This window comes from Tursiops truncatus, chromosome 7 (genome assembly GCF_011762595.2).
Source record: "Tursiops truncatus isolate mTurTru1 chromosome 7, mTurTru1.mat.Y, whole genome shotgun sequence".
Lineage (NCBI taxonomy): Eukaryota > Metazoa > Chordata > Mammalia > Artiodactyla > Delphinidae > Tursiops > Tursiops truncatus.
In genome coordinates, this window is record NC_047040.1 from 18,298,911 (window position 1) to 18,326,528 (window position 27,618).

At 58.9% G+C, this 27,618-nt stretch overlaps 1 protein-coding gene across 12 annotated transcripts in view; it reads right to left on the reverse strand.

Moving 5' to 3' along the window:
- SPEG (striated muscle enriched protein kinase) overlaps positions 1-27,618 on the reverse strand; it is a 56,485-nt gene that overhangs the window by 25,830 nt on the left and 3,037 nt on the right. For 2 of the 12 annotated variants that reach the window (XM_033859689.2, XM_033859688.2), the window contains exons 1-12: positions 23,474-23,543; positions 22,475-22,517; positions 21,519-21,548; positions 20,831-20,920; positions 20,412-20,748; positions 16,009-17,309; positions 13,994-14,137; positions 13,470-13,652; positions 4,342-4,517; positions 4,019-4,107; positions 2,921-3,096; positions 195-455 (exon numbers count right to left, since the gene is read on the reverse strand). In XM_033859689.2, coding sequence (XP_033715580.1) covers positions 195-455; positions 2,921-3,096; positions 4,019-4,107; positions 4,342-4,517; positions 13,470-13,652; positions 13,994-14,137; positions 16,009-17,309; positions 20,412-20,748; positions 20,831-20,920; positions 21,519-21,548; positions 22,475-22,517; positions 23,474-23,506 — 2,863 coding nt within the window. In that variant the 5' untranslated portion in view covers positions 23,507-23,543. The other 10 variants (XM_073807213.1, XM_033859695.2, XM_073807215.1 and 7 more) reach the window with 10 other exon arrangements.

Here is a 27,618-nt window from a genome sequence, read left to right on the forward strand (position 1 = left end):
TGTGCCCGGTGCGACATGAAGTGCTGATTTATGGAGGCAGGTGTACAGCACCATCTCCCACCCCACCGCTCTCCTCCCAGGAGATGGAGCTCCCTTTCCTGGGCGTCTTATTCTGCGCCGGTCCTTCACCTCCACTCCCCTCCCTCCAGCTCTCGGGTGCCGGCGGCAGCCCTCTGGCCCAAGCGGGCAGTTACCTTTGGCCGTGCTGAGCTTGCAGGTGTAGACGCCACTGTCGTCCTCGTGCACAGAGGTGAGCAGCAGCTTGCATTTCCGGCCATCGAAATGCATCTTGCATTTGAGCAGTGCGGGCTGCAGCAGGCGGCCTCGGCACAGCCAGTCTACCTCCACGTCGGCAGGACCTGCCACCAGGCACTCAAACAGCGCCATCTCCCCGGCCCCCACGTCCACGTCCTGCAGGGGGGCCAGCACGGCCAGGGACCGGCTTTCAGGGTGTGCTGGGGGAAGCAGCCACAAGGGGCACACGTGGAGCAGAGAGACACGGGGCAAGGGAGACACACACGCACACACAGAGAGACAGACAGACACAGAGAGAGAGATGCATTTTGTTCCTTTGGAGACAGGGCAAGCCCACCCACCCAGCAGGCCAAGACAGCAAGGAGCTCCCAGGCCTGGCTTCAGGATGGCGATCCCACGTGGGACAGAGAGGGTGAACTCAGGGGAAGTGGGAGGGAATCAAAGGCATGAAAACTGAGAGGGCCACAGAGGGGCAGAGACGGCGGCGGAAAAAGAAAACACAGCACACCAGCTGGGTACAAACTGGACTTTATTTGAGCTAAGAAACAGGTACTTCTGAACACGTCCACACCCACTACAGCAGGCCCCTACTCCTGCGCCGAGCCTGGTTAACTCCCTCACTCCTAGACAGAGCAGCCCTGGCCCTCGCCGTGAACAAGGGAGCCCCAAATGGGCCCTAAGCCTGCCCCGGGGCAGAACTCAGCCAGGCCTCTTCATCAGCACAAGGCCCAGGGGCCTCTGGCTTTTGGTCTCTTGTGAAATAAAAAGTATTGTGCCATCTGAAACCCATTTCGGGAATGGTCAGTGCCCATGTCCCCCTCTTCTGGAATGGTCAGTGCCCCCTGATCCCCCTGTCCACAGCCCCCTGCCCCTCTGGCCCCCTCCATCCTATGGATGCCATGCCCTGTCCTCTCCCCCTCTGCCTCACCCCACACCAGCTCGGAGGCATCCTTCCCTGACTGTCACAGACACACAGACAGACAAACGGGAAGACAGACAGGGCCTGTAGCAGCGGCAGCACATGCACTCGTTGGGTGCTCCCCTTCGGGGACAGACTGGGGGGTGGTCTTGATACCCCTCAGGGCCGCCCTCCTCCTGGCACTCAGTCCGTGGGGGGGCTCCCAGCCTGCCCAGCCATATGTCCACTGGGGGAGGAAGGGTCCACAGGGGCTCATGGGCTATCCCAGAATGCTGCGTGGGTGGGGAGGGGAGGGGAGGCTGGGACAGGGTCCGGGCCGGCAGGGTCTGTGGGCAGGAGGCAGTGAAACACAGCGAGGTCCGAGAGGTGCCTGAGACAGGGGCGCGGCTCGGAGGGTAGCGGGGGGAGCGCAGGCGGCCCCTGAGCTCACTCGCCTGTGTACAGACAAAAACCTCAGTCAGCAAGCGGCAGGTTAGTGCAGCACACGCACACCCACGCAGCACAGGCACGCACGCGCACGCAGACCTGGCTAGGGCCCCCCTAAAATGGCCAGGGCGGCACTGCCATTTTCAGCTCCCCCAAGGTCAGCCCTGGGGTGAGGGCTGGCAGTCACCCAGGTCTCCGGGGTTCCTGGGCAGGCAGAAGCCCTGGGCAACCAAGGGAGAGGCATTCCTAGGCGTCAGGGGCACCCCAAAGCCTGGGGGATAGTGGGAAGAATTCCAAAGAGAGAGAAGCACCGAGATGTGGGTTAACACAGAGAAGCAAGGCAGAGCCAGACCCTGGAGGGGAAGGAGCAGGTCAGAGAGTGGGGCTGGGTTCGGGGGGCTGAGAGCTGAAGAGTTCAGAGACAGAGGAGGTGGCAACCACAGGAGCCGGAGGCACAGGGCAGGGGAACTGAGGCTGGGGGGCCCAGGGAGCTGAACATGACTCTCAGCGTCCAGGCTCCAACAGGGGGCTGGGGGTCTTCCCAGAGCTGGCCTCTGCCAGGAAGAGAGCGGTGGTGGCTGAGCGTGGAGCTACCGAGGAGTTCCTGGCCCTGAACTGCCCACAGGTAAGGGTGAGTAGAATGTGAGGCAGACGGCCTGCCCTCACGAGGAAAACCATTACCCCCAAGGGCAGCCTGGCCAGGGCCTGCCGTCCCTGACGCCCAGAAGGCCGCCCGCCTTTATGCCCCGAGACCAGGGGCCCAGCCCTCTCCACAGTTCCCAGCTCTGTTCACCCTGACACCCCTCGGGGCCCTGCGATGCTCCATGCCCAAGTCACTCCAAGGGCCCCTCCGGACGGGTCCAACTATCAGACACTCCCCACTGCCACCCCCAACCACAGTATCTTCTGCATAGCCGTGGGATGGACAGAGGAGGCGAGAGATGAGTGGGGAGTGGGTATGAGGAAGGGGCCTGGCAAGGGCAAGGTGACAAAGGCTTGGAAGAGTGTGGGAGGAGGACGGCCGGCAACAGGAAGCAGGGTCTCTCTGGCTGGCACCAGGGCAGGCGTGATTGAGTGTAGGGAAGGCAGTACTGTGCAGGAAGTTGAGCACTGAACAATTTGCTGTGTGGCCTTGGGCAAATCACCTACCCTCTCTGGGCCTCAGTTTACTCAAGTACAGCATAAGCAGCTGAACTTCCGGACCTCGAAGGCCCTCTCAGTTGTGGCATGCTATAACTAAGCTAGTGTCAAAGTTGACAACTGGGCAGGGACGAGGCGGGGTCCAGGGCAGGGGGTTCGTAGAGAGCGTGAGGTACTCACCTCTGACCTCCAGGCGTGCCTCGCATTGCCGAGCGCCATATTCGTTAACCGCCTTGCAGGTGTAGAAGCCGGCGTCGCCCCGCTCAGCGGCCAGGATCCGAAGCTGGCAAAGCCCACCCTCTGCCTCCTCAGCGAAGCGCCGCTGGTCTGGGAGCACGGGCTGACGGTTTCTCAGCCTGTCAGAGGGGCTAGAACTCAGTCCCTGGGCCCAAGGTCCTGACCTGCAGGCGTGGGGGAGTGGGGCTGCAGGCCTCCCCTCCCTCCACATCATCTGTCCACTCCTCAGACCTATCCCGCTGACTGTGGGCACCCCTCACCCCTGGGTTACGGGGCTAGCTTTTCACCCTGACTCTGCCATCCCACCCCTTCCAGGAACTTCCAGCCCCTCTGCCCACCTGGGTCTCTCCCCTCTTGGAACCTAACTGCACTCAGAGCAGCACCAAAGCTATTCAGATCTTAGCAACTCTTAGATTTCATGTTTTGTTTTTATTTATTTTAATGGACAGATAGCTTTCCCACTTCCCAAAAGGACTATGAATGTTAAAAGATCACACTGGGGACTAGATAATCAATTAAAAATGAAAAAACAGAACCCAAACCAACAGAAAGCTAAGTGAACTGAGTAATCAAATGGCACCTGGGATGAAGCGCTGCAGCTGAGGCCCGAGTTTAACTCTGGACTCTGGCAGCTCAGACACAAATTGTCGTGTGTGGGCCTAGCACAGGGCTGGGCGCAGAACAGGCCTCAAAAATCACCCTATTGTCAAAGGATGGGTGTTGAGGTGGGAATGGCAGGGGACAGGCTTCTTCAGGAGTGAGATGACTCCTGGCTAGTCATGCCAAGCAGACAGACAGGAGACCACGTGTTACCCAAACCCCTCCCCAGAGGGGAAGCCCTGAATGAGCATGAACGCCAGGCAAGGGGCGGCAGCAGCATGTTGCGGGCAGCGGCACCACTGCACCTGGGATGAGGCCCCCTAGGGCAGATCACTGGGAAGTCCACAAAGGGTCCACTGCCCTCCACCCAAAGCCAGGCTTCACAGGGCCCAGCCTGGGGCGGGGGAAGCTGGCAGACGGTGCTCAGTGACTGCCGCTCACCAGGAGACCACGGGCTTGGGCTCGCCCTGCACACGGATGCTCATGGTGACGTCTTGGCCTTCTCTCACTGACTGGTCCATAAGTGAAACCTGAAGGGGAACCCCAAAGCGTCAGGTGAGACAAGGCCCAGCTTTGGCTCCTAGGGGCAGGGGGATCTGGGACAGAGGCCTCTTCCACACCAGTCTAAGGCTGGCTCTGGATAAGAAGGGCTAACGGGACCAGGCTCCAGGCCTTGCTGGAGCCTGGCGTGGCCCCAACACCAGGGGGCCACACAAAGGAATAGGGGCACCCAGGGATCTGGGGGCTGGCCTCAGGGATCTGACCTTGAAGGTGGGGGGCGCCTTGGAGCCAGTGTCGGAGGAACGGCGGTTCTGGCCAGGACTAAGCTTCATGGTGGGGGCTCGGGGCCAGGTCTCTCCAGGCTCTGGGAACTCCTCTGGGGGGCTCAGGTACTCCTCGTCAGAGGTGATAGGGCTGCTGAAAGGGGACGTGGACCCGCCTGGAGGAGAGACACAGGAGAGGTAGTGGCGTAGAGATGCCAGGGGAGAAAGGGGGGCAGGGAGACAGAGAGAACTGGATGGGACAGCCTGGGGTCAAGGTCCTGATAAGGTCTGCAATATCCCAGAACCCAGGAGCTCAGGCAGCTCCCACAGGCCAGCCCTGCCCTGACTTCACTTCCCCGGGGTTCCTACTCACTCGCTGAGTAACCTTGCCCAGGAGTTTCCTGTCCCTGAGTCCCTGACTCGTGCTCTACCACAGACTCTCCGAACCCTGACCCTGATCCTCCTGAGTGATGGAACCATAGGGAACAGCCTGGGGCAAAGGATTCAGGCACCAGAGGGGCCTTGGGAGACTTGGAATTCCACTGGAGGAGGGAACCCACATTCCCTGCACAGAACTACAGGCTCCCAATGCAAGCAGTTCATGTCTCTGGACCCCAGAGTGGCACAACCAGGACACCTGTTTCTCGGGTGAGCCGGGCCTGGTGCAGAGGAACACACACCTCAGACAAGCCCTATCCTGACCTCAGTGCCAGGGCCAATGAGGCGGCACTGTCCAGCCAGCCCTTCCCCCGCTCCCTTCTCAGCTTCCTGCCCCAGATACCCCAGGGACACCTGTTGGCCCCATCCCTACAGCAGAGCCCCCAGAACTCTCAGGCGCTGGGAAAGCAGAGTTTGACTCATCCACAGAGAAGGGCGGCTCAGCCTGGGGAAGAGGAGGGGGCACCAGCGTTGCTTTGGGGGAGGGGTGTCCCCAGAGCCCTGATGCCTTCCCCTGCAACTGGCCAGGGGCCCAGCCTCACTGAGCTGGCTCCTATCCGACTGCCAAATACAGACATGAATCTGCCGCAGCCCCCGGCCCTCCTCCTGACCCCCCACCTCAAGCCCCTCTGGCTATGCCAGGGGCAGGGCTGCACCCCAACTCACCCCGAGACTCTGCACGCGGACCCCAGCCTGCGCTTGCCCCGAAGGCTCTGTCCTGGCACCGGGCCCTCCGGCTGCCTGCCCACTGCCCACCCCCCGCCGGCCGCTCCCCAGGGAGCAGAAGCCCAGCCCGCCTGGCCCCACTCACTCTGCTGAGGCTCTGCACGAGGTCCTGGGGGAGGGGAAGGAGCCTGAGGAGGGGAAGGAGGAGGTGAGGGCTGGCCAGGCCGGGACAGGCTGGGCGGCAGGCAGGCAGCTGGCTGGGGAGGTGGTGCCTGCGAGGCCACAGGCAGCCTGGGCCCCGGAGTGGAGGGGGGGGGGGGAGGGGAGGGGAGGGGCAGCCAGCTGTATTTAGCCACCCTGCTCACTCCCAGGCAGCGGGATCTGCCTTTTCTCTCCTTACAGCTCCTGGACCCTGACAAACAAAGCCCCCTCAGTGGCACCTCCACTCAAAGGACGGGGGCCTCAGTCCCCGGGGAAGATGGCGGTGGTACTTCACTGCAGCGGCCAACGTGCTCGCACTGACCCATTTGTTTTGATGTGTCCACCAGAGGAGGTACTGACGACAAATGGCCCCTGTGGTGCCCCTTTCCCTGACCAAACTGCCAAGATCCCTGATGCTGCAATCCACACCAACAAGCCTCAAATACTCTGGCGCCGGGCCATACCCGGTCTACTCTGGTGCTAAGAATCAGAGAGCTGTTCAGCCTCCTTCCCAGAGATGCTGGCCCCTCAACTTGAGGGGCCCGGAATCCCACCTCTGCCTCCCCGTTCCTGCCATGGCAGCTCTGGCCCATCAACCCTCCCCCCGCCCCTCCCCCCTGTTCCTGGGTCTGCACCCAACCCCCCTCCTACAGGCTCTACCAGGGACCTGTTGGCAACGCTCCCCCACCCCGTCAGCCCCACCAGAGCCAACAGTCAGGAGGATGAGGGCTGCTCCCCTCAGTGACCCCTCACAACTACCACCCATCTGGACTTGGTGGCGATGGGGCTTGGAGAAGAGCAGCAGAGCAGGGGAGCCGCTGAGGAGAGGTCACATGGCCTTCTCCCGCCTCCTATCACCCATGCCCCAGGGCCACATTCCCAAGCTGTGACCCGTGTTTCCCAACACTCCCAGTGAAGAAGGGCGGGGGCGGGGGCACCATTCAGGTCGTCTGTCCTGACATAGGGGTGGAAAGGGAAGTCAGGATGGCGCTTGATGGGCCTCTGCTCCGGGCTGGGCCACTAGCTGATGCTGAGATCACCGGCACGGTCCCTGGAGGAAGGCACTCCCTCCCCCTCTGGGGTCACTTCCAGGTTGCACGGCACTGAAGCAGCTCAAGGGCCCAGGGAGGGACTGCGCAGATTAGAGCTGGATGGGCAGGGTTTGCAGGCAGCCAGAGACCCCTGGTGGTGTCTGGGGGAATAGCACCCCTAGGGGCATCAGGGGACCAAGTGATTCAAGAGTTCTCAAGCCCCTTCGAGAGGGGAACTGTCAGAGCAGCCCAGGCAGGACGCTCAGGCTCCACAGGAGTCATAACTAGGCCTCTTCAAAGCAAGGCAGTGGCCCCTCACCCCTCTGTACCCCCAGAACTGCAAGAACAAGGAGGTTGATCAAGGATTTGTCTCCAGCTCGCAGAGCCTCTGGGGCTCCAAACCAGGCCTTGGCGCCACCCGACTTTTCACTGGCCCCACTGCCAAAACCATCTCTGTCCCTATATCCCAGCCCCGCTCCACCCACAAGCCTGGCTCTCACTGTGGGAAACACAGTTACACCAGCCAAGGAGACGGCAGCAGGTGCCCCCCAAATCTAAGATGCACATATGCCCGCCATGTGCTGCCCCTACACACTCTGTGCCCTTGTCTCGCCTTTCAACGCTGCTTCCAGGTCAGATTCATTTAATGAAAATAATGGCATTGGGGAGCCCACAAGTTGGGAAGCCCTTCATCTCCAGACCAGTGCATCTCAACATCCCCTAAGGTGTCCCCAGGATGGATATAGTCACAGCCACCTACATGAAAGGCGTCACACAGGGCCCTCTACATCAGGGTTTCTCAGAGTCGTCCCTGAACCACCCACATCAGGACTACCTGGGAGCCTGCTTAAACTATACATTTCTGGGCCTTACTCTGACCTGAAGAAACAGGGGAAATTTGTTAAAAGGCACCCCCCAGGGTGATTCTTATGCACACAAAAGTTTAGGGACCCTCATGGGAGGAGGACAACCCAAAAAGGTAGTATCACTAAGTCTCACCTCACTCGGCTAACAAACTTCAAGGCCAGGCTCCGAACCTTGGAGGCCTGGCTCCACAGCCCACATGCTTCGCACTGACCACCTGGCCTCCCACCTGGCGTAAGGTCCCTGCCTCACGGCAGTGCTGCACAAAGTTCACCTGGCACCAGAATCGCGTGGAGTGCTCCTTAAATCACAGCTCGCTGGGCCCCAGCCCCAGAGTTTCTGATCCAGTAGGTCCAGCTGGGGCTGATATCACGTATCTCTAACGCATTCCCAAGGTGCTGACGATGCTCCTGGTCTGGGGACCACACTTCGAGGACCACTACTCTGTGGTCTCCTCTGCCATCCCAACCTCCACTCTCAGGCAGATCCTCGTTACCCTTTGCAGATGCAAGTCCCGCCCAGCCTCTGCATGGGACCCAGGTTTTTCCAGGGCCTTGTGAAAGTCTCTACCCCCATTGCCACCTCACACACAGTCCCTGTGGTCCACTCAGCCCCTGACTGTCCAGGAGGGCCTCAGGTATGGCTGGAAGGGCTGCAGGGGTGAAGACACAGTGATGTCCTCGGGAACCTTCTGGCTGGTTGGGATGACAAACCAGATACACACACGACTATAACAGCAAGCACGAATAAGGTGGCAAGAGAGGGGCAGATAAGGGCCAGACAAGTACAGAGAGCAGGACATTGCTTTTGGCTCAGGGAGGAAGGGAAAACTGATGGAAGGGTGGTATTAGAATTAAGAGTTTGGTTTAAGCAGGAAAAAGCAGGTTTCCTAGCAGAGGAAACCATTTGAGCAAATGCTCAAAGGCAGAAAGTGTGTGCAGAGAACTGTAGCTCAACCTTCTGGCTCAGAACCGGGTAAACAAGAAAGAAGTGGACATGGAGTGTTGGAGCAGGTGCCTCCAGCCACCCTTGGGTCATCCTCAGGTCCAGGTGGTCAAGGCCAGGAGTGTGGCCTTCACTCTGAAGGCGAAGGGGAGCTCCGTGAGGTTTCTGAGGAAGGAGTAACGTGCTGGAGGTTCACAGCACGTACATAAACGGTCTGGCGGCTCACAGCCGGCTCTCCACACGCACCGTCTCAGGATTTCTATATATGTCTGCTGTGCAATCCCACCACGGAAGTGAGGGAAAAGAATGCACAGGGCTGGCCTGCAGCTGGGAATTTCCGCAGGTGCTGCCGTTGAGTATCTCCCCTTGGAAAAGGAGAAGGGCTGTGCTGAGAATGCTTCCGTTTCGGCTTAAAATGGACAACGAAGCGGAGAGCATTTCACCTGGGCAGCCTGACCCAGCCATGGAAGTGGTTAACTCCCTGCGTGTGTTACTTGGGGTTGCTGCACGTTTAGATAAATTGGCACCCATGATAGATTAGGTCCCCATTCTTCTTTTTCTTCTTTTTTTTGGGCCTTACCACACAGCTTGCAGGATCTTAGTTCTCCGACCAGGGATGGAACCCAGGCCCTCGGCAGTGAAAGCGCTGAGTTCTAACCACTGAACTGCCAGGGAATTCCCCACCGTCATTCTTCTGACAGCTGTGCGTGAGGACCCCCATTCTGAGGTAACAGCCTTGGGGAAGGGCACCGATTGGAGCCGACCTGCTTCTGGTAGACAGGAGTGGGGAGGGAGGGCTGAGTCGGGTCAAGGGACCACACTGGTTTCTTAGATGCTGTCCAAACCCCCATCAAGGATGGACAAAAGGGCCGTGTGGCATTTCAAGATCCTCTCCATGGGCAGCCACTGCCTTCCCAAGGGAAAACCTGTAATTCTGCAGCAGCCGGCCAAGACCAGGGCCAGGAAAAGAGGGGGGCAGATGTTGGTGCCGTGATTTCTTCTTCCTTTCCTTTCATACTCATGACCTCCAATAAACCACCTCTTTTCTGTTATGGTGGTGTTGGTCCTACATGTGGGACCAGAATGAGCTTTGTTAAGCCTCATCCTCTGGCCAAAATGTCCTTAGCTAAATCATTAGCCCCACAGAGCGTCACAAATCTTATCAAGGAAGTAGCCCAGGAGTTACAATGAGTTAGATGAGAACACGGTGGCCAGCTGAGGGGAAGCATAGAAGCCAAGGTCTCAGCTGGAAAATTCTAGAAACTTGGGCTCAAATATATGAGACCTGTGCCTGAGGGGAGGACTGAAGGCAGCAGGATGGAGGCCCGGGTGCACGAATCCTCTATATTCCCCCTACTCCTGACCAGAGCCTGCGGTGGGGGTGAGCCGAGGATGGGCACACCAGGCACTCAGGGAAACAAAGCAGGACCAGAGCCACGGGGAAGGTGGGGACTCAGAGAGGAAGGAGAGGAACCCTCCCCTCAGGCAGACCCACCCACAGAGGGCATCGATAGTCTCCGCCTCTCCACCCCTGCCCCAGGAGCTCAGGCTCACAATTCTACCTTAATCCTGAACCCTTTCAGAGTAGTGGGAAAAGGGATGGTACAGCACAGTAGTTAGGAGTACAGGTTTGGGAGACCCAGGGACAGGGCTTCATTTCATGACCCGGCCTCCCAGTGGCCTTCGCTCCCAGAGCTGAGCACACCAACAGGGTAGCCACTAGCTTCCTTAGACTATTTCAGTGCACTTTAACCAAAATAAAATGGAAAAGTCAGCTCTTCAGTCACACTAGCCGCACTTCATGTACTCAACGGCCGGCCGCATGTAGCCAGTGGCTACCCTTTTAGTGCACGTAAGAACATTCCTATCATCGGTCCTATGATTAGTGATGCTCTGGAGTAACTTGCTAAAGCTTTCCAAGTCTCAGCTTCCTCATCTGTAACATGGGTGTGATAATAGAGGCTACCTCCCAGTGGGGGATTAAATGTGATAACCCAGCCAACACAGGGCCTGATATGCACGAAGCATGCAGTAGATGCTAAGGAGTCGTGTCATCTTCTTCTGCCATCCATACTAAGTTTATCTGCTTCCATCACCCTAAATCACCTGGTGCTTCTAACATTCTCAGGCAGATTATAGATGCTCAGTAAAGGCTGCTGGCCTTGTGCTAACTCTGTCACTTTATGCTTTCATCTTCCCATCTGTAAAATGGTAATATTACTACCTGAGACGTCCCTCTTCAAGGGGTATACATGGTGCGGTGCAGCTCAAGTAAGGGAAGAAATGTGAAAGGGTTTGGAAAAAAGTATCTGGCACTCGCCAAACACAAGAAACTACTTAGAGAGATGTAGCACTCAGCACCCGACTGGTGCTCACTAAAGGCCTGTGTGATGGGTGCGGGCAGCATTGAGAATGCTTAGCTTTGGCTAAGTACACCTCCCACACTCCCCAAGCCCCCGCCCCAATCCACACACCCCCTTTGGGAGCATGACCATGGTCTCCGCAGAGTTTACCAGCGGGGTAGAGCAGGCTGGGAGGGAGCCAGGGCTGGGGTGGGGCTGTCAGAGGCAGTGAAGACAGGCTCTGCCCCCCCAGATCGCAGCACCCAGGGAACTACCTCTTCAGTTCTCCCTGTTCCCGAAGTTCCCAACCAGGAACTGAGATCTGTGGGATCTCAAAAGCTGGTCCTGTTGAGGGGGGAACCCCAAGAGGTCACTGGGAAGCCAGCCCTGGTTAGCAGGGGGGGCTGTGAGGAGCAAGAAAGGGAGGTGGTTCCGTGAGGCCTCTTCCCACAAGACGCTATACACTCCCTCCCCCAACCCGCTCCACTCCCAGCCACGGCGCACACACCCTCCCCTTGCTCCGCCCCCTCACTCCCGACAGACAGACTCCAGGCGTGGGACCCCCTCCCTTGCCTAATGTCTGTGCCACCCACCGGTTCCGCCCATTTCTGCTGCTCTCTGGGTCTACTGGCCCCCGTCCAGCTGCTTTGGACCAAACAGTGCCTTGTAGGGTAAGAAAATCTGCTTTTTCCACGACAGCCAAATCTAGACTCACATGCCTGCCCCTCAAGCCCTGGGGCCCTCCAGCCAGCCTGACTTACAGAAGCTGTTCCCTGGCTGCAATGCCTGGTACAGCTGACTCCCGTGACGAAGCTTTCTGGCTCCCCGGGGTGGAGGAGGCACAGAGATGCTGTGATGGGCTGAAGACCCAGGGACTGGGAAATATGGAGGGACTGCAGGCCTGGCAAGGGCAGGGGAGGAGTCCCCAAGGCACAGACAGTCTGAAGAAAGGGCAGAAGAGGAAGAAGCAGTTTCCCAGCAGCCTCGTGGAAACCCATGCTCCTGTGCACACCACCCCTTAATGACGCTAACAACTAACATTTATCTACAGTTTTACAGTTCATAAAGCTCGTTCACACATTTGCTTTCATTCGTAAGGACGGTATAATTATCTCTGGTTTACAAATGAGGAAACTGAAGTGCAGGGAGCTTCTGCGTGGCGAACGCAGAACTCCCAGTCAAGTGCTGACAGCTGCCTTGCCCAAGCCTCCTTCCCAACCTTAAAAGGCTCCCAAATGGCCCCAAGCCAGTATTGGGGCAACCCGCTCACAACCCCGTGCCAAATCTCAGCCCAAGCCAGGTATTGACCGGAGTCCTGGAGCCAGGTCCGAGCCACCTAAGGGGAGCTGGGAGCTGAGTCAGAAGGCAGATCCCAGAGGTGATGGAAGGACGGAAGCATGCAGTGGAGGGATGGGTATGATTCAGCGTGGCGGGAGGGGTGAGGAGAAGGAGAAAGCCTAACACACGGGCTCCTGGGAGGTGTACATAAGCTAAGGAAGAGGGAGACCTGCAGTCCTGCAGAGCCAGACATGTGCGGCCCAAAGGATCTAATGCAGGACTGGGACTCAGGTCAGATGCCACCGAGAACTCCCCAATCGTGAAGGTGCTGAGGCCCCAGGACCACAGCAGATCGGGCTCTGTAATCTTGCCTCCTGCAGCACTGAGTGAAAGCGGACAGAACAGTACGTGCTGTTCCCTCTCCAGGCATGCCCGGCCCCACCCGCTGCCCATCTAATTCCCAGGCCCCTTCAGGGCTCTGATGTCTCTCAGTCCAGCATCCCACAACACTGACCGACCACTTGGCTGTCCTAGGCACTGAGTTCATCTGCCCTGCACTGTCCGCCAACCCAGGTCCTCTGATCTAAGTTCACTACCCAGTGATAATATCCTTAAGGGTTGAGTCTGCGACTTTTCCTCCTGGAACACCCCCCACCCAGCCTCACCTATCTGCCCCCCCCACTCCCCGCCCAGGGCTAGCACCTTGTCAGGCCCAGCAACCTGAATGACTTGAACTGGCCATGCACACTGACACCACTCCTCAACCTGAAATAAAGTGGGCTTAAATCCAAAGGAAGTAGTCTGACACCCAGAAAGGACTTTCATAAAAATAGAAAACGAGGTAGCCTCAGCCACTGCCACCTCCCGAAAGGCGCTCTCAGCCGCACCTTCTTTAGGGCTCTGGGTTCCACAGAAGGAGCAAGGGAGTGGGGGAGGGCTGTGGCACTTAAAAGCATCTCTTTTTACTGTGGGGGTGGGGGTGGGGAGGGTGACCGTTGTAGACGGGAAATGGCCTCAGAAGACTCCTGATGGCTTTTAAGCCTTTTGAGCTGGGAGACTCTTTTTCTCTGAGACTCAAGAATAATTTGCCTTCTCCACAGGACCCTGATCAGGAAAATGCCATGGGAGGATGGCATTTAGATGATGCTAAAGACGAATTTCAATGACTTCATGAGTTGGCCCATCTGGTGTGTGCCCGGGAATTTGGCCCCTGCCCTGAGCCCAGGGCCATTTAAAATGCTTCCACCAGAGCAGCCAACACGCGAGAAGAGACTGCACACTGGTTGAGAGCCCAAGCTCCAGGCTAGGAATGGGAAGGGTCACTGCTCGCCCCACCCGGCCCCAGGGCCCGCAGGCTCCCTACCAGGTCTCACGGCCAACACAGCAGCACAGCTGGCCTGGCCCAGCTCGTTGGTGGCAGTAGCTGTATAGCTCCCTGAGTCGGCTGCCCGGGCCTCGCGCAGCAGCAGGGTGTGCCGCTCGCCTTCGGCCCGAATGAGAAGGCGGCCATCACTGCGCAGCGAGGACCCATCCTTCTGCCAGGACACTGTGCGGAAGCAGCGGGATAACTAGGTTGCCGTTGCCCAAACGGGCCCACTAGGCCTCGCCCCACCCCACACAGAGCCCACGGCACTCCTCTCCCACCCTAGGGAAACCCGAGGAATGCCCCTGAGTCACAGAAGCCCAGGCCTGCCCTCCCCTCTCTCAAGGGATTCTGGAGAAGCTCCCCTAACACACACACAGAGGAGTCCAGCCAGCCCCATGGAGCAGATGATCTCCCCTCTTCACCCACCCTACCCCGCCCTCTGAGGACTGGGGTGGGGGGTAGGGAGGGGGGATCTCCCCTCCCTCTCTCAATCTTAGCCTGGCTCCAGGCCTAGAGCTCACCTTGGGGTGGGGGGTTGGCGGTGACAATACATTTGAGCAGCACATCCGCCCCCGGGGCCACCACCGCGTTCTGCAGGGGGATCTCAAAGGCTGGAACCTCCAGGGGCTCCTCTCCAGCAGACACGTAGGAGTCATCCGAAGACTCTGCCAGAGACATGGGTGACAGGGTAAGGGGACACGGTCCCTGTGGGGATGACTCGGGGAGAGAGGGCAAACGCAGAGAGAGGGGCTTCTAGAAGGCAAGGGTTAGGGAGCAAAGGGTCTCTCTCCTGAATGTCCTGAGACAGGAAAGAAAGGAAGACAGAAGGGAGTTCTTAAACGGGACAGGGCGGCCTGGACTCTACAGTGGTTTGGCTGCTCAATTTCAGCCACAGTTAGAGTGCTGGTTTCCGGAGGACGACAGGGACTGTGCTGTGTATGTCTTTACACAAATCAGTCATCAGGGATGGCAGATCAGGCCCTGTGTAAGGTGCTCTCAGGGGCACAAGACTTCACAAGCTTCCAAACAGACAGAAGACAAACCAACAGCAAACCAAGACTTGAGCAATGATAGTGTCACAGGGCCACACGTGATGAACTATCAAACTAGTGATGCCACTGGATTCAAAAGAGGGAGTGGCAGGTGCTTCCGGTAGCCATCTGAGAGGACTCACGAAGATCAGCTTAGATTGTGTTCATTCATCAAACAGTAACACTGCACTTACTGCTTACTCTGTACAGGTACCACGGACACGACAGGAAATAAGACACAGTCCCTGCTTACGGGAAGCTTGTACACACAGAGATCATAAAACTCCACTGTTGTGGATTTCTTTGGGTATTTTCTAATTCTGACATTCTATAAGCTAGATTAAAGCACAGCGTATGTAGCCAGAAGAACAGAGAGGATCCCAATTAGGCTGCTTTCTGGCTACATAACCTTGGGCAAATTAGATAAGCTCTGTGCCTCAGTTTCATCTATAAGATAGAGCTGATAAATAACACCCAACATCTTGCAGAGCTAACATACAGATTAAAATAAAGTAACACCCCTCAGTGCCCAGTTAACATAACATACAGATTAAAATAAAGTAACACCCCTCAGTGCCCAGTTAACACAATGCCTGGGACATGGCTGTGGATATGCAACTAGGTGGCTAGCAGGACCATGAACAGATTCCTAATCATCTCTAAAGATTTTGAGACAGTAATACTAAAATGAAAAATAACGTGATTAAAAAAAAAACCAACCAGGGGTGGTATAGGCACTGAAAGAGACACTGACAGGGCGTCCTAGGAGCAGGGGGTGGAGGTATCTGGCCTGAGAAAGCAGCTGAGGTGGGAGCGAGCGAAGGACGGCTTCCTCTGTCTCGCTCCAGGAATGGCCCCAAGTTGATGTTCAGTTAGGCAGAGTTAGGGGCGGCAGGGGCATTCTGGCTACTGGCCACCACCCACGGGAAGACTGAGAGACAACACACAGTCAGCTCAGCCACGCAGGGACTCAAAGATGGGAGAGAGGAGGCGGCTAGAAGGCAGGCTGGGTCAGATCTCAACAGCTATGATGGGTCAGGAGATGGTGCCGGGATGGGAAAGTAAATATTGAGAACTGGTTGGCCCAAAGCTCACCTGTAATAGGGACATGACCAATTATTTATTGAGACGGGCTTCTGTCTCTTCCCCCACAGAGGGGTGGGGGGTGGAGGGGCTCCTTAGGTTCCCACAGTACCTCCCCCCACCATTAGGTCCACCGTTAGGGCCAGCAGGCCACTGGACTCAGGGGGCCTATAGCAAACACTGGGCACCAGGTCTCTACTCACACCTCGGCTCCGCCCAGCCTCCAACAAAACACTCTCACACTGCCTCACCAGCCGGCAGGTTAGACACAAGGGGCCTTCACAATCCTTCATTCAAACTCGAACCTGGGTCCATGCCTACCCTGGGACACCGCACCCTTGCAGCTGCCTAGCAGCCTCGCTCTTCCCAGACACGCTTCCACCCAGGTCTCAGCACCTCTTCTACTCTCCCCGAGGCCTTACCGAGCTCAGGCGAGGTGGGCCGGGCCCGGCGACCTCTGCCCTGACTGCGGGCCCCTCGGCGGTCCCAGGCCCCCCAAGGGCCGTCCTCCTCCGGCCCTCTGCGCAGCCTCTTCTCGGCCTCAGGCCCCGCCCTGTTCTTCTCCAAGGTCTGGGGCACAGCAGCGCCCTCCTGGCCCGGCGTGGCCCAGGGCAGGAAGCGCACGGCCTGTGGCGGGGGCTCCCGCTTCCGACCCGGGGGCGCTTTCGTCCTGGTCTCGGGGAGATCGGCGGCCGGGGACGGCACGGGGCTCCGGCACTCCTGGATGGCTCTGCCCCGGGTCAGCGGGAACTGGTCCCGGCGCTTAACCTCCTGCAGCGGGCCTTCCCCCGGCTCCGTCCTGCCCGCTGGCCCGCGGCTCCGGGGCCTCCCTGGCTCATCCCCGGGCTTCCCCGCGACACTGGGAGGGGGCGGCTGGGCGGCGGCGGGGCTCAAGGCCCGCGGGGTCTTGGGGATGGAGGGCTGGGAGAAGAGTGGCGGCTCGCCGGGCTCTCGAGGGGACGGAGCGCGCTGCAACGTGGCGCGCAGGGACTTGTGCGAGCGCACCAGCTCCTCCCGCGACGCGGAGCGGCGGATGCGGCCCAGCTCCTGGGCGAGGCGCAGCTCGACGTCAGAGGCCTGGCTGCGCTGCCGCGTGCGCTCGTCCAGGGAGGCTGCCTTCTGCCGGAACAGGCGTCGCTGCTCGGCCACGCTGCCCGCCGGCGCTCGCAGCTCCTCCTGCGAGGCCCCGGGCGTGCCCCACGGCCCGCCGCCCTCGGACTTGGGCTGCTCTAGCGAGCGGGCCTTGCGTAGGGGCACCCAGGGCCGCAGGGGCGCCGGCGGTGAGTCGCTGCGCTCCAGGCTGCGCCGGCGCTCCTCGAAGAACTGCAGCTTGTCCAGGATGCGGGAGCCGGCGCGCACCAGCCTCGGCGAGCGGCCCAGCGCCGACTGGCGGCCCGAGGCCTCGCTCAGGGGCGTCTGGGGCCGGGACTCCGCTGTGCCCGCTAGCGAGGGCCCCGAAGACTTGGACTTTTTCCCTCGCTTCTCTTCGGCGGTGGCGTCCTCGGGCGGCACCGGCTCCCGGGTGCGCCGGTGGGGTGGTTGCGGGGGGGCTGGGGGCTGGGCTCCGGGTCCTGGTGGGGGCCGCTTACCCACCCGAGGGGACAGTGGGCGCAGCAGCGCGGATTTGGAGGGAGGCGGGAGGGCCGGGCGACTGGGGGCTTCGCTGGCCGGCTGAGGCTGAAGGTCAGGCTCCTCCCTGTGCAATCCGCTCTGAGGGAGACTGCTGCAGGACCAAGACGAAGAGGGGCAGAAGATTCAGGGGCCTCCCCTCCTAGACCTTCAGGTCGTGACAGGAATCGGGTGGTGGGCATGCTGGGAAGGCTTGGGGGTGACATGGGCCAGCCCCTCCTCCTCCCCCCCCAAGAAGAAGGCACAGCCAGAGCAGGTGCTGGGGAGAGGCTGGCAGCTCTGGCACCGGAAGATTGGGCTGGTGGCTGGGTCCAGGTACAGACTCAGTCCCAGGGGCTCTGGCCAGCCCCCTCCCCCCAGCCCCAGAAGCTGGGAAACAGCAGAAACAGAACTGAGTGGTGGGAGAGAAAAGAATGAGGCTTAGGACCCGAAGGATGAAGTGGGTGAGGGAAGGCAGGAGGGCTGGATGGGGAGGGGCCCCCTCAGGAATGCAGCCTCCCACTCATTCCTGCCCCCAGCTGGCCCCCACAGCCCTGCCCATCCTCAGCAGGACATACCCCCTTCACCGTGCCCCTGGAAGAACAGGCATAAGCTTTCCAGGAGCGATGCCCTTATCCCTGAGATTGCCTAGCACCTCCTCAGACCTGAGCCCCTCAGCAGTGCTAACAGCAGGTGGCAGGCAGTTGGGGTCCCTGGAGTGGGAAACCCAGGTTCCTGTTCCCTTTGATAAATCTGCCCCCAGTACAGGGCTTTGACTCTGTCCTGTCCCTGGGAAAGTTACCTTGAGCCCTTGGAAACCCCCCTAAGAAACAGAAAGTCGCCGGAGGGGTATGCTCTGGAATAACTCAGCTCCCGAATAACTATTGCGTGGCCCTGAACAGTGGGTGTGGGAGAAGAGGAGGAGGGAAGGAGCTGGTCAGCCCAGAGTGCCCCTCTCACCTGCAGAGCTTTGATGCCCAAGAGCTGGGCTTCAGTTTCCCCCATCTGGACTCTTAGGGGCACATCAAGCATAGAAATTAGCAAGAAAAGGAATCTGAGATATTAGCGTCATACCTAACACATAAGAGACAGCTTAAGGAAAACTTATGGGGACTTCCCTGGTGGCACAGTGGTTAAGAATCCACCGGCCAATGCAGGGGGCACGGGTTCGAGCCCTGGTCCAGGAAGATCCCACATGCCGCAGAGCAACTAAGCCTGTGCGCCACAACTACTGAGCCTGTGCTGTAGAGCCTGCGAGTCGCAACTACTGAAGCCCGCGCACCTAGAGCCCGTGCTCCGCAACAAGAGAAGCCACCACAGTGAGAAGCCCGCGCACCGCAAGGAAGACTAGCCCCCACTCGCCGCCAACTAGAGAAAGCCCGTGTGCAGCAACGAAGACCCAACGCAGCCAAAAATAAATAAATAAATTTACAAAACAAACAAACAAAAAAACTTATGAAGTGGCTCCCTGAGTACTTATCATGTGTCAGGCATGTACTGAATGCTTAAAATGCACTGAGTCATTTAATCCTCACAACAGTCCTTTGCGACAGGACTGTTATTATCTCCATTTACAGATGAAGAAACAGGCTTAAAGAGGTGAGGTGCCTTACTTAGGTGACACAGCTAGTAAATGGTTGGTGCTAGGTTGAAACCCAGGTAGTCTGGCTTCTGAGCCCTTGTTCCCTGCAAAATGGGATTTTGGCAGCACAGAAGGGAGGAGAAATAGTACGGTACTGGCCAAGAGCAGAAGTTCTAGGGATGGCCGAGTGTTTTAAACTACCCGGGTCAGCCACCTACACTGCAGACCTCACCTCTGATGGGGGGCGGGGATGCAATCCAGAGTGCCCTAGGGAGCAGAACCTCAGCCAGCCACCTACAGGGAGGCAGAGTCTACTCTGGGGGAGGGACAACAAAGTCCCTGAGGAATGGCCTCTGGGAACTGGGTGAGGCATGGAGAGAAATTGGGGACAGCAGAGGAGGCCTGTTGCCGGCAGTTTCGAGCTCTAGGCCAGCCTCTGTACCACAGATATCACTAAGGAAATGGGTTCCTCCGAAGTTGCCATAGCAACTCCAGGCTCAGGCTGGGGCCTGGCAAAGAAAGGCAGGGAAGGAAAAGGCAAGTCCAGGGCACGGGAGTGCCTGGCTAACGCCAACCAGATAAAGCAAGGGCGCCTCCCCTGCGCCTGCCCGAGACCTCTCCCCTGCCTACCACTAGCAAGCTCAGCCACTCTCACAGACGCCTCCCCCCACCAGGCCCCTTCTTTCTCCTCCGTGATGGTACCTCCCCCCCACACCCATACCCATCACGAATCAGGCCCCCCATCGGCTCCCCAAATGCCCCCTAATACCTCTCTCATCAGCCACTCCCCTCTTCTACCATAGCACTCCCTCCTGTATCTGCCGGCCTCAAATCTCCAAAAATGGCTGCAATGCCTTCAACACCTCTGCTCCTCACCGCCCGCCTACCAGGACAACCTTCAACCCCACCCTTGGGCGTCTCCCGCAAGATCCTCACATGCCACCACCTCCATCACTCCAGCCCTCTGCCTCCACCCTAGGCCCCCGCCATCGCCGCCATTCCTCCCTGCCCCAGCCCCCTGCCTTCCACGCACCTCACATCCCCCTGCTTTCCCAGGCCCCTGGCCCCAACTACCCCCTGACCGCCTCGCTCGCTTCTGTCTCCTGGTTGTGTTCTTTTGCTCCCTCCTGCTCTCCCGGGAGCTGCCGTGCGGAAAGGTTCAGTTCCTCCCAGAAAAAGGCCCACATGGGAACAGGAATGTGCAGAGAGATGAAAAGGCAGCAGCTGCTGAGACAGCAGGCACGGAGGGGGCCCCTGGTGGGGGGGGATCCTGGGGACAACTGGAGCCTGAATGGGCGAGGCAGGAGAGGGCCCCCGGGAGAGTGGAGATTTTGGAGGAGACGAGGAAGGCAGAGAGGGGTCCACGAGACCATGGAGATGGCACAGTGAGCCAGGACAGGTGGCAGCAGGAGGGTGTGGGTGGTGACGGCACAGGAGGAGGATGGAGCCGTGTGGGAAGACAAGAGTGGGTGGCTGGGGCCAGGAGTGGAAGCAGTCGGGGGGGGGGGTGGAGAAGTGCACAGAGGGATGGATGGTGCAGGGGATGGGGGGGTGGAGGCTGACGAGCAGTGAGGGGCAGTGCAGGATGGCATGGTAAGGTGGGACAGTGCGGGCCCAGGTGAGGCCATTACTTACACGTGGATCGAGAGCGCCCGTCCTCTGTACAGGCTGAATGCGCTGCCGTACAGGTCACTGGCCACCGAAAGGCTATCCTCTGACCCCCAGCTTGCGCCCACCAGATTAGCTCGAGACGCCCGTACCAGCGGCTCCACCCCCAGGTGCCGTGGCCCGGCCCCGGTTGCCTGTGCTTGCCTTGGGCTGCCCAGGTGGCGGCGGGTGCCACCCCTGCTGCCCGCTTCCTGTTCCAGGACCGTCTGCCCGCTGCCCCACCAGCTCACTTGCTCCTCTGAGGTGCCTGTCACGGAGGTCGGGGGTGTGTCCAGGGAGGTGCCCACCAGGGTGTCGGAGCCGCCTAGAGAAAGGAGCACAGTGAAGCGAGGCACCTCTTGTGGGAAGGCCGCCTGCCGGCTCTGTGAGCGCCCCAGAGAGCTCACCCGTTGGGGTGCTGAAGGCCCCGTCATCCCGAAGCTCCAGGCGCTGGGTCCCCTGCACGTCGCTGATGTCATCCTCGCCCGTCTCCGAGTCTGGAGCAGAAGGGGTCTGTGTGGGCAGGGCTCCCTCCCTCCGACTCCAACTCTTCCCTCTGTCACCTCCTGCCTCCCCCACAGGAGGCTCCGTATCGCCACCAGCAGGGCTTCCAGCATCTATCTCCTCCCCCCCTTTTCTCCCCACATCCCGCTGCCCATCCTGAGAGGCGCAGGGTGACCCCTCCCATGCCAGTCCCCTGGCTCCATCTCTGGGACCCTGGCTCCTCACCCTTGCCTCCCTGGTGGTGCCCTGAAAGCTACCTACAGTCCCCCCTCCCGGCCACTTAGGGGACTGCGGGCTGCAGCCCCTCTCCCTCCTCCCCTGCCAGTGATAACTTAAGTTCCTGTGCAGCCCCCCAAATAATAAGGTCCTAGGTTCCAAGGCTCTAAATTCTGGGTCCTGGCACCCCAGGAACAAAGGGGAGTCACCTCAGAGTCGTACTGTCAGGGCACTCGACCAACCGCAGGGCGAGCCTGTCCTCCACCCCAAACCAGCCGGAACACATCAGGGTGCAGCTGAGGCAGGGTGAGGAGAGGCCGGGGTCGCGCAGGGAAGTGGGGAAGTGGAGGGCTAGGGCAGGAGCCAGTTTCCTACCGTAACTTTGCTTTCTGCAGGAGCGGAAAACTTCGCTTCCATAGGAGCAGCAGGAGAGAGACATGGACAGACTGTTATCAGAGGGTTTGTGGGGCAGGGCACGGTGGGCAGGCAGGACAGAGGGGCCATGAGGCTACCCAGTGCCCAGAGCTGCCCTGTTGGGATGGAAGTGGGGGGAGGGAGACACCTGGGATGGGCAAAGCATCTCTCATCCACTGACTGCCTGCAGGCTCCACGGGGCCCCGCACTGGGGAGCCCATGTGCTTCGGCGGATTCTTCGACTAACTACCCAAGCGACCTGGCATCCTTGGCACTTTCACTGGTGCTCCCACTGGCCACACACACACACATGGACACACATACACACACCTACTTGTGCTCGGCCCAGCCACAGACCCAGGCCCCCCATTAAGGGTCAGGCCCACCCTCTATTACAGTATCTGCATTGTGCATCTGCATGTGACCTCTCCTTTCAAACCAACCTCCCCATCTGTTCTGCATCATGATGTGACAGACACCCTCTTCCCGATCTCTCTCTTCTACTGCTGAATGGTCCTCAGAAATGTAGTCAGGCTAGGAGCAAAGTTTCCTGGGCACATTTTTTAACTTCCCCAAATTCTATCAGGTTCTGTGCCTCAGTTTCTCCCCGGGTGCCACGACAAGCAGGAGCCGTGTACTGGTTAGAGGAGCATGGCACTGAACTCATCCCCACAGGGCCCACAGATGGAGAACAGTAAGCCCAGGCCCATGATGGGGTGTGCCAGCTAACCCCTCACCCCCATTGCTAGGCCCTCTCTCAGCTGCAAGGGGCCTTCTTGGGTGAGTGGGTGAGTGTGGGCATGTGGGGGGTCCCGCATCTCATGGGCCATCTTCAAGGCCTGGGTGCCTCATGAAGGGACATGAACCGAGAGGAGGAGTGCTCATGGGTTACAGCAGGCAGCTCATGGTCCACGCACCATGGGTGAGTCGGCCAAAGGCCCGGCGGGAGTGGCCGGTTTTCTGAAAGAGAAAAGCCAGAATGAGTTGTTGAGGGGAAGGCTTGCTCCTGACCTCCCTATACGTCTTGTCCAAACCTCTATATCAAACAGAAAGTCATTCCAGGGGCCAATGTGGGTGGGGGAAGTGGAAGAGACCCCGGGCAGCTAGCTTCCCCCGTATGGAATGTCTCCACTCTTCCTTGCCTGTCAGCCCTCCCGGCTGGAGCTCCAGCATGCCTCTGGGGAGGAGCGGGGAGGAAGGAGAGAGGACTAAGGGCCAAAGGCTGGACAGAGGACTGGGGACCTGAGCGACACCCCCCAGAGACAGAGGCTGACTGATGTGAAGGAAGAGACTGAGGTGGGTGGGGGGAACATGCTTGGATGACTGAGAGATGGAGGGACCAGGACACAGATTCCTGCTGGGGCAAGGACAGACATCTGGGATAGGTGTCAAGAGGGCAAGGGAGGGTGATGAAGGGGCAGAGGGCAAGATCTCCCAAAGGGCCGGAGCCTCACGAAAGCAGAAAGGAGGCCCGGGTCCGCGGAGGACGGGGCAGGGTTTGGGGAATGCATTGAGCTCAGCGCAGATCCCTGCGCGGTGCTTTCAGGAGCACCGGAAGATGGAAGGCTCCGGAGTTGGGGGCTGGGGAGAGCCAGGCGGGGGCCAGGGGTTGGACAGAGACGAGAGGCGGCACAGAAGCCCGTGGGCGCTCCACGCCGAGGGCTGCTGCGGGGGCCTCCCCGGTGGTCGCGGGGGTCGCGGGCGCTGAAGGGGTCTGCGCTTGGGCGATGGGAGGGGCCTGACGCAGGCTGGGGAGCCCCCCGGAGCGCGCCCGGCCCGCGGCCCTGGGGACCGGGGTTGGGCAGGCGCGGTTCCGGCGCCCCCTCCCCGGGCCCGGCCGCGGCGACCCGCCCTCCCTCCGGGGCGCCCAGCCCTTCCTGCCCCCTCCCTGCGCCGCCCGCCCCCAGAGCCCTCACCTGGAAACGCTTCTTCACCCACAGCTTCTTCATGGCGGGGGAGGGGGCCGGGCCGGCGGCCGGGCGAGGAGGGGACGGGCGGGGGCGGGGCGGAGTCGGAGGCGGGGCCGGGGGCGAGGCGGGGAGCAGGCAGGGAGCGGGCGGGGGCCGGCGCCGGTGGCGGAAGGAGCCTCGGGGCCGCGGGAGCCCAGACGGGGGGAAGGCGGCAGCGGCGGCGGCGGCGGCGGCCGGAGCCGGCCCTTCCCCCGCCAGCCCGCACCCCCCCCACCGGACGCCCCTTCCCTCGCCTGCTCCCCTGCGTCCCGTGGGGCGACGATCACCTGACTCGCGGCCCCCCCGCCCCGCATCGGCACTTGGGGAAACTGAGGCACAGAAAGGGGTGCAGTGGCCCCTAGGAGAGTTCGGGCCACTCTCTCATTGGCCGTCCAACGCGGCGTCCACACCACCCCCACCCGCCTCCTGCGGGGCTGCTCCGGAAGGTCAGCCGCATCTCCACTGGCTCACTCCACAAACATGCGCACGCGTCCGCCTTTCTAGGCAGTACCCAACACGCCGCAGGGCAGTGGCGCCGGGCGGGGGCGCTCAGATCATACACAGGGCAAGGATCCTCGTAGTGACATGTACCCAGAATGCGAACCCCCCCAGGCTGCTTAGGAAAGCCAGAGAGGGCCCTCGAGTTCCGTGATGATAGGTACTTTGTGCATCTTGGCGCGCGCGCGCGCGCACACACACACACACACACACACACACACACACGAGCTAAGGTGCCCAGAGATGCTCCTATTATTCACACATATAACCCACCTTCTCATTCACAGGTGAGCACACTCACCAAATTTTCTTTGTCCTCCTCTTATTTGGTACCATGCATATGTCGCCTACACAAAACTACCCGCCTTTATAAACGTTACCTTATTGACAACAAGACGGTGAGCTTGAAACCCTTATGAACATGTAACTGACTCCATTTAACTGGTAAGTGACTAAGGCTCAGAGAAGTCCTATCACTTAGCCAAAGCCACACAGGTTCTGTGCCTCCATGGGTCCCCAGATCCAAATTCCCACCCCAGCCTGCACAAGTAATGCCAATCTGGTTTCTGAGATGTGACTACTAAGTCATCATCATTAATGCTGACAGCATGCTTAGTATGTACTGAGCAATGTCCTAGGCACTTGATATAAATAAACTCATTTAATCTGTGCACGGAGGCACAGAGAAGTTACTTGCCCAAGGTCACAGAGCCGGTAACTGGGAGACCAGGATTCTAACCCAGGCACTGTGACTGAGTTACTGACCACTGTCCCATAAAGCCTCATGTGCTGATTGGTCAGTGGGACGCCTAAATTTTTTTCTTTAAAGCATGGGTCCAAAATAAATACAGAGCCAACTGATGAGTTTTGTTCAGCCTGCCCAATATTTTGCACGGCAAACACGCTCAAATTCAGCTGCTGACAACTGCAGCTCGCTCCTTTTCAGTTTCTACTTGGCTCCTGAAGTTATTTGAGTTTGTGGCCCTTTAAAGTTTTAGGTCATGTCTTGTACAATCTCAGTGCCTACAGGTGGTCCTGTTTCCCAGACCCCCAGAAGCAGAGGTTGCGCCTACAGACACACGCACAGGACGTGCAATGAGAGGGTACATGTGCATGTCCACATCAGTTGCAACCAGAGGACCCTGGACTCACACAGGCGCTTTCCCTGCCCACCCCCAAACACACCCACTCACAGATGGGGGAGCTGAGTGAGGAGAGGGAGTAACTTGAGCCCCTGTTGCCCAGGAGAATCCGAGGGGCTGGCACATTCCATAGCAAAAATAACCAATGGGCAGCAGGCGTGAGTGACGGGACAGCTGGGCCGAGGAGAGGCCCATGAGATTCTGGGTTCTTGCTCTGGGCCTGCACTGCTCACCGACATAGGCCAGCCTGGGGCATGCTGTCGGGGCCCCAGCTGGCCCCAGAATTGTCCCATTTCCCTCCAAGGCTGGGCAGCTGGGCTCCCCCGCCATTTCCCCAAACCAGACTTCCAACTTCTGCCCCGCCAGCATTTCTCCTTAACCAGAGAAAACCCGTCGTCATGCCGTGCCTCATCTCTCACACAGACCCTCCTCTGAGCCAGACCCCCACTCCCCTCTCTCTCCTGCCTTGCTTCGGTCTTCTCCCTTCCTTCCTCCTGCTTACCCAGCTCTGTATTTCTGACATACTATATCATTTTCACATATTTATTGTTTATTGCATATAAGCTGTGTCCCCTCCCTAGAATGTCATCTCTAGGAGGACAAGAATTTTGGTCTTCCCCCTCCCGCCCCCCCACTTATAAATCTCAAGCACCTAGCACAGTGACTGGCACACGGTGGGCACTCAATACACATGGGAAGGGACGACAGAGCTGCCGGTGGACAGGATGGGGATGGGGGGATGGGGACTGTAAATCTTCCCGGAGCAGCTCATTCTCCAGCCTTCCTCCTCTGTTCTGACGCAGACCCTTTTCCAGAAACTGGAGAAGTGACGATCTTGCTTTCCACTCGGCATCTTCCTGGGAGGGCCTGCCTTAGCTTCAGGAAAGTTCTCCTGCACGGGCTTTGGCTAACTTCATGCGCTCTCTGTTCTTCCCTTTCTTCCCTCCCAGGACTCCTCACGGCTCTCTGTCTGGCCCCTCCTCTCTCCCTAATTAGGGCTTGGCATGAATGAAGGGGGCCACTGTAAATACCCGTTCCCAACTCCATACTAGTTTCCTCCTGGCTTTTCATCCGGACATTCCACACTGTAGGTGAAAAAGATGACACTGCACAATCTACCCGCATGCAGTTCCTGGTGTATTCACCACCTTTCCTTTGCTAATTGGCCTTCTCTCCTTCTCTCTAATCTCTCCTCTCCATGCCTTCAAGTCCCCTGCGTGGTTCACTACCATCTGTTGACCTCTGGCCCTTCTGATTGGCACCAGGGTCTCCCAGGCCCTGGCTATGAGACTTCCAACTGCCAAACACGGTGAGCATCGTCAGCTTGGGCCCTCCCTTGGCTGTGCTCTCTCCTCCTCACCCCCCATCCTTCAGTGCAGGCCTCCTGCTCCGGTCACACATGCCCCAAGCTTTAATGGCGGCTCTTGCTCTGGTTACTTGATTGGCACATGGCTCCTTAGCCCATGCAAGTGGGAGCCTGATGTTTTGAGAGAGAAGCATGCCTGCCTATCTTGGAGACTGAGGCAGAAGATGGCTTTGGGGATATTGACAGAAGGATGGTCAGGATGACAGATCCCTGCCTCAGTCTTCCCACACTTCTCTTTCTGAGGACAGGCACTGTGGACCTAGACCCAGAGACCCAGCTTTCAGATCTGGTCCTGCCAGCTCACTAGCCATGTGACCTGGGGTAAATTCCCTCTTTGAACCCCAGTTTTCTTCTACATATAATGGTCATAACAGTAACCTGAAGCTTAGAAGTTTAAATACCAAAATGAGATAGGGTGCTTTACACATGTGACATATTCTGCAAGTATCCTGCATCTCTGCCGTCTTCACTATTTCTGGTCTTTCCTCATTTCTGCACCCCAAATCCCACCCTCCTGTTTCCCATCCTCCAGACTCTCCTGCCTGCAGCCCTCTTGTCTCCTCAAGGCCCCAGCCTCCCCCAGCCGTGCCAACATCCCTCTATCCCTGAGCTAACATCTCAGGCTTCAGGAGCGCCAGGAACCTTAGCTTCACCCTGTCTTGCCGAGCCAGACAGCAATCCCAGCCAGGATACAGCCTTCTTCCCTCTGTAGCCAGGTCTTGGCTGGACTTCCTCGAGAACCCTGAAGTCCTCCTGCTGTTGATCCCAACCAAGAAAGTTTTCCATGAGTAAGTCTGAGCAATGCTGAGCTGCCTGCCCAACTGACCTTGACCAGGACCTGTCACTAGGCAGGGACTGGTGGAGGGCGGGCAATAGGAAGAAGAGGAAGACAGACTCACCCAGTCAGTCCCCCAACATCACCAAAGCAAAGCCCCTCCCTTGCCAATCATGTTGGAGGGGCATAGTAGTTAAGCATGTGGTTCTTTGCAGTGGGACAGACCCAGGCTTCCATCCCTGCCTTGCCACCTCCTATCAGTACAACCAAGATGCTTCATTTAATCCCTCTGGGCCTCAGTTTCCCTAGGGTTGCTGTGGGACTTAAATGA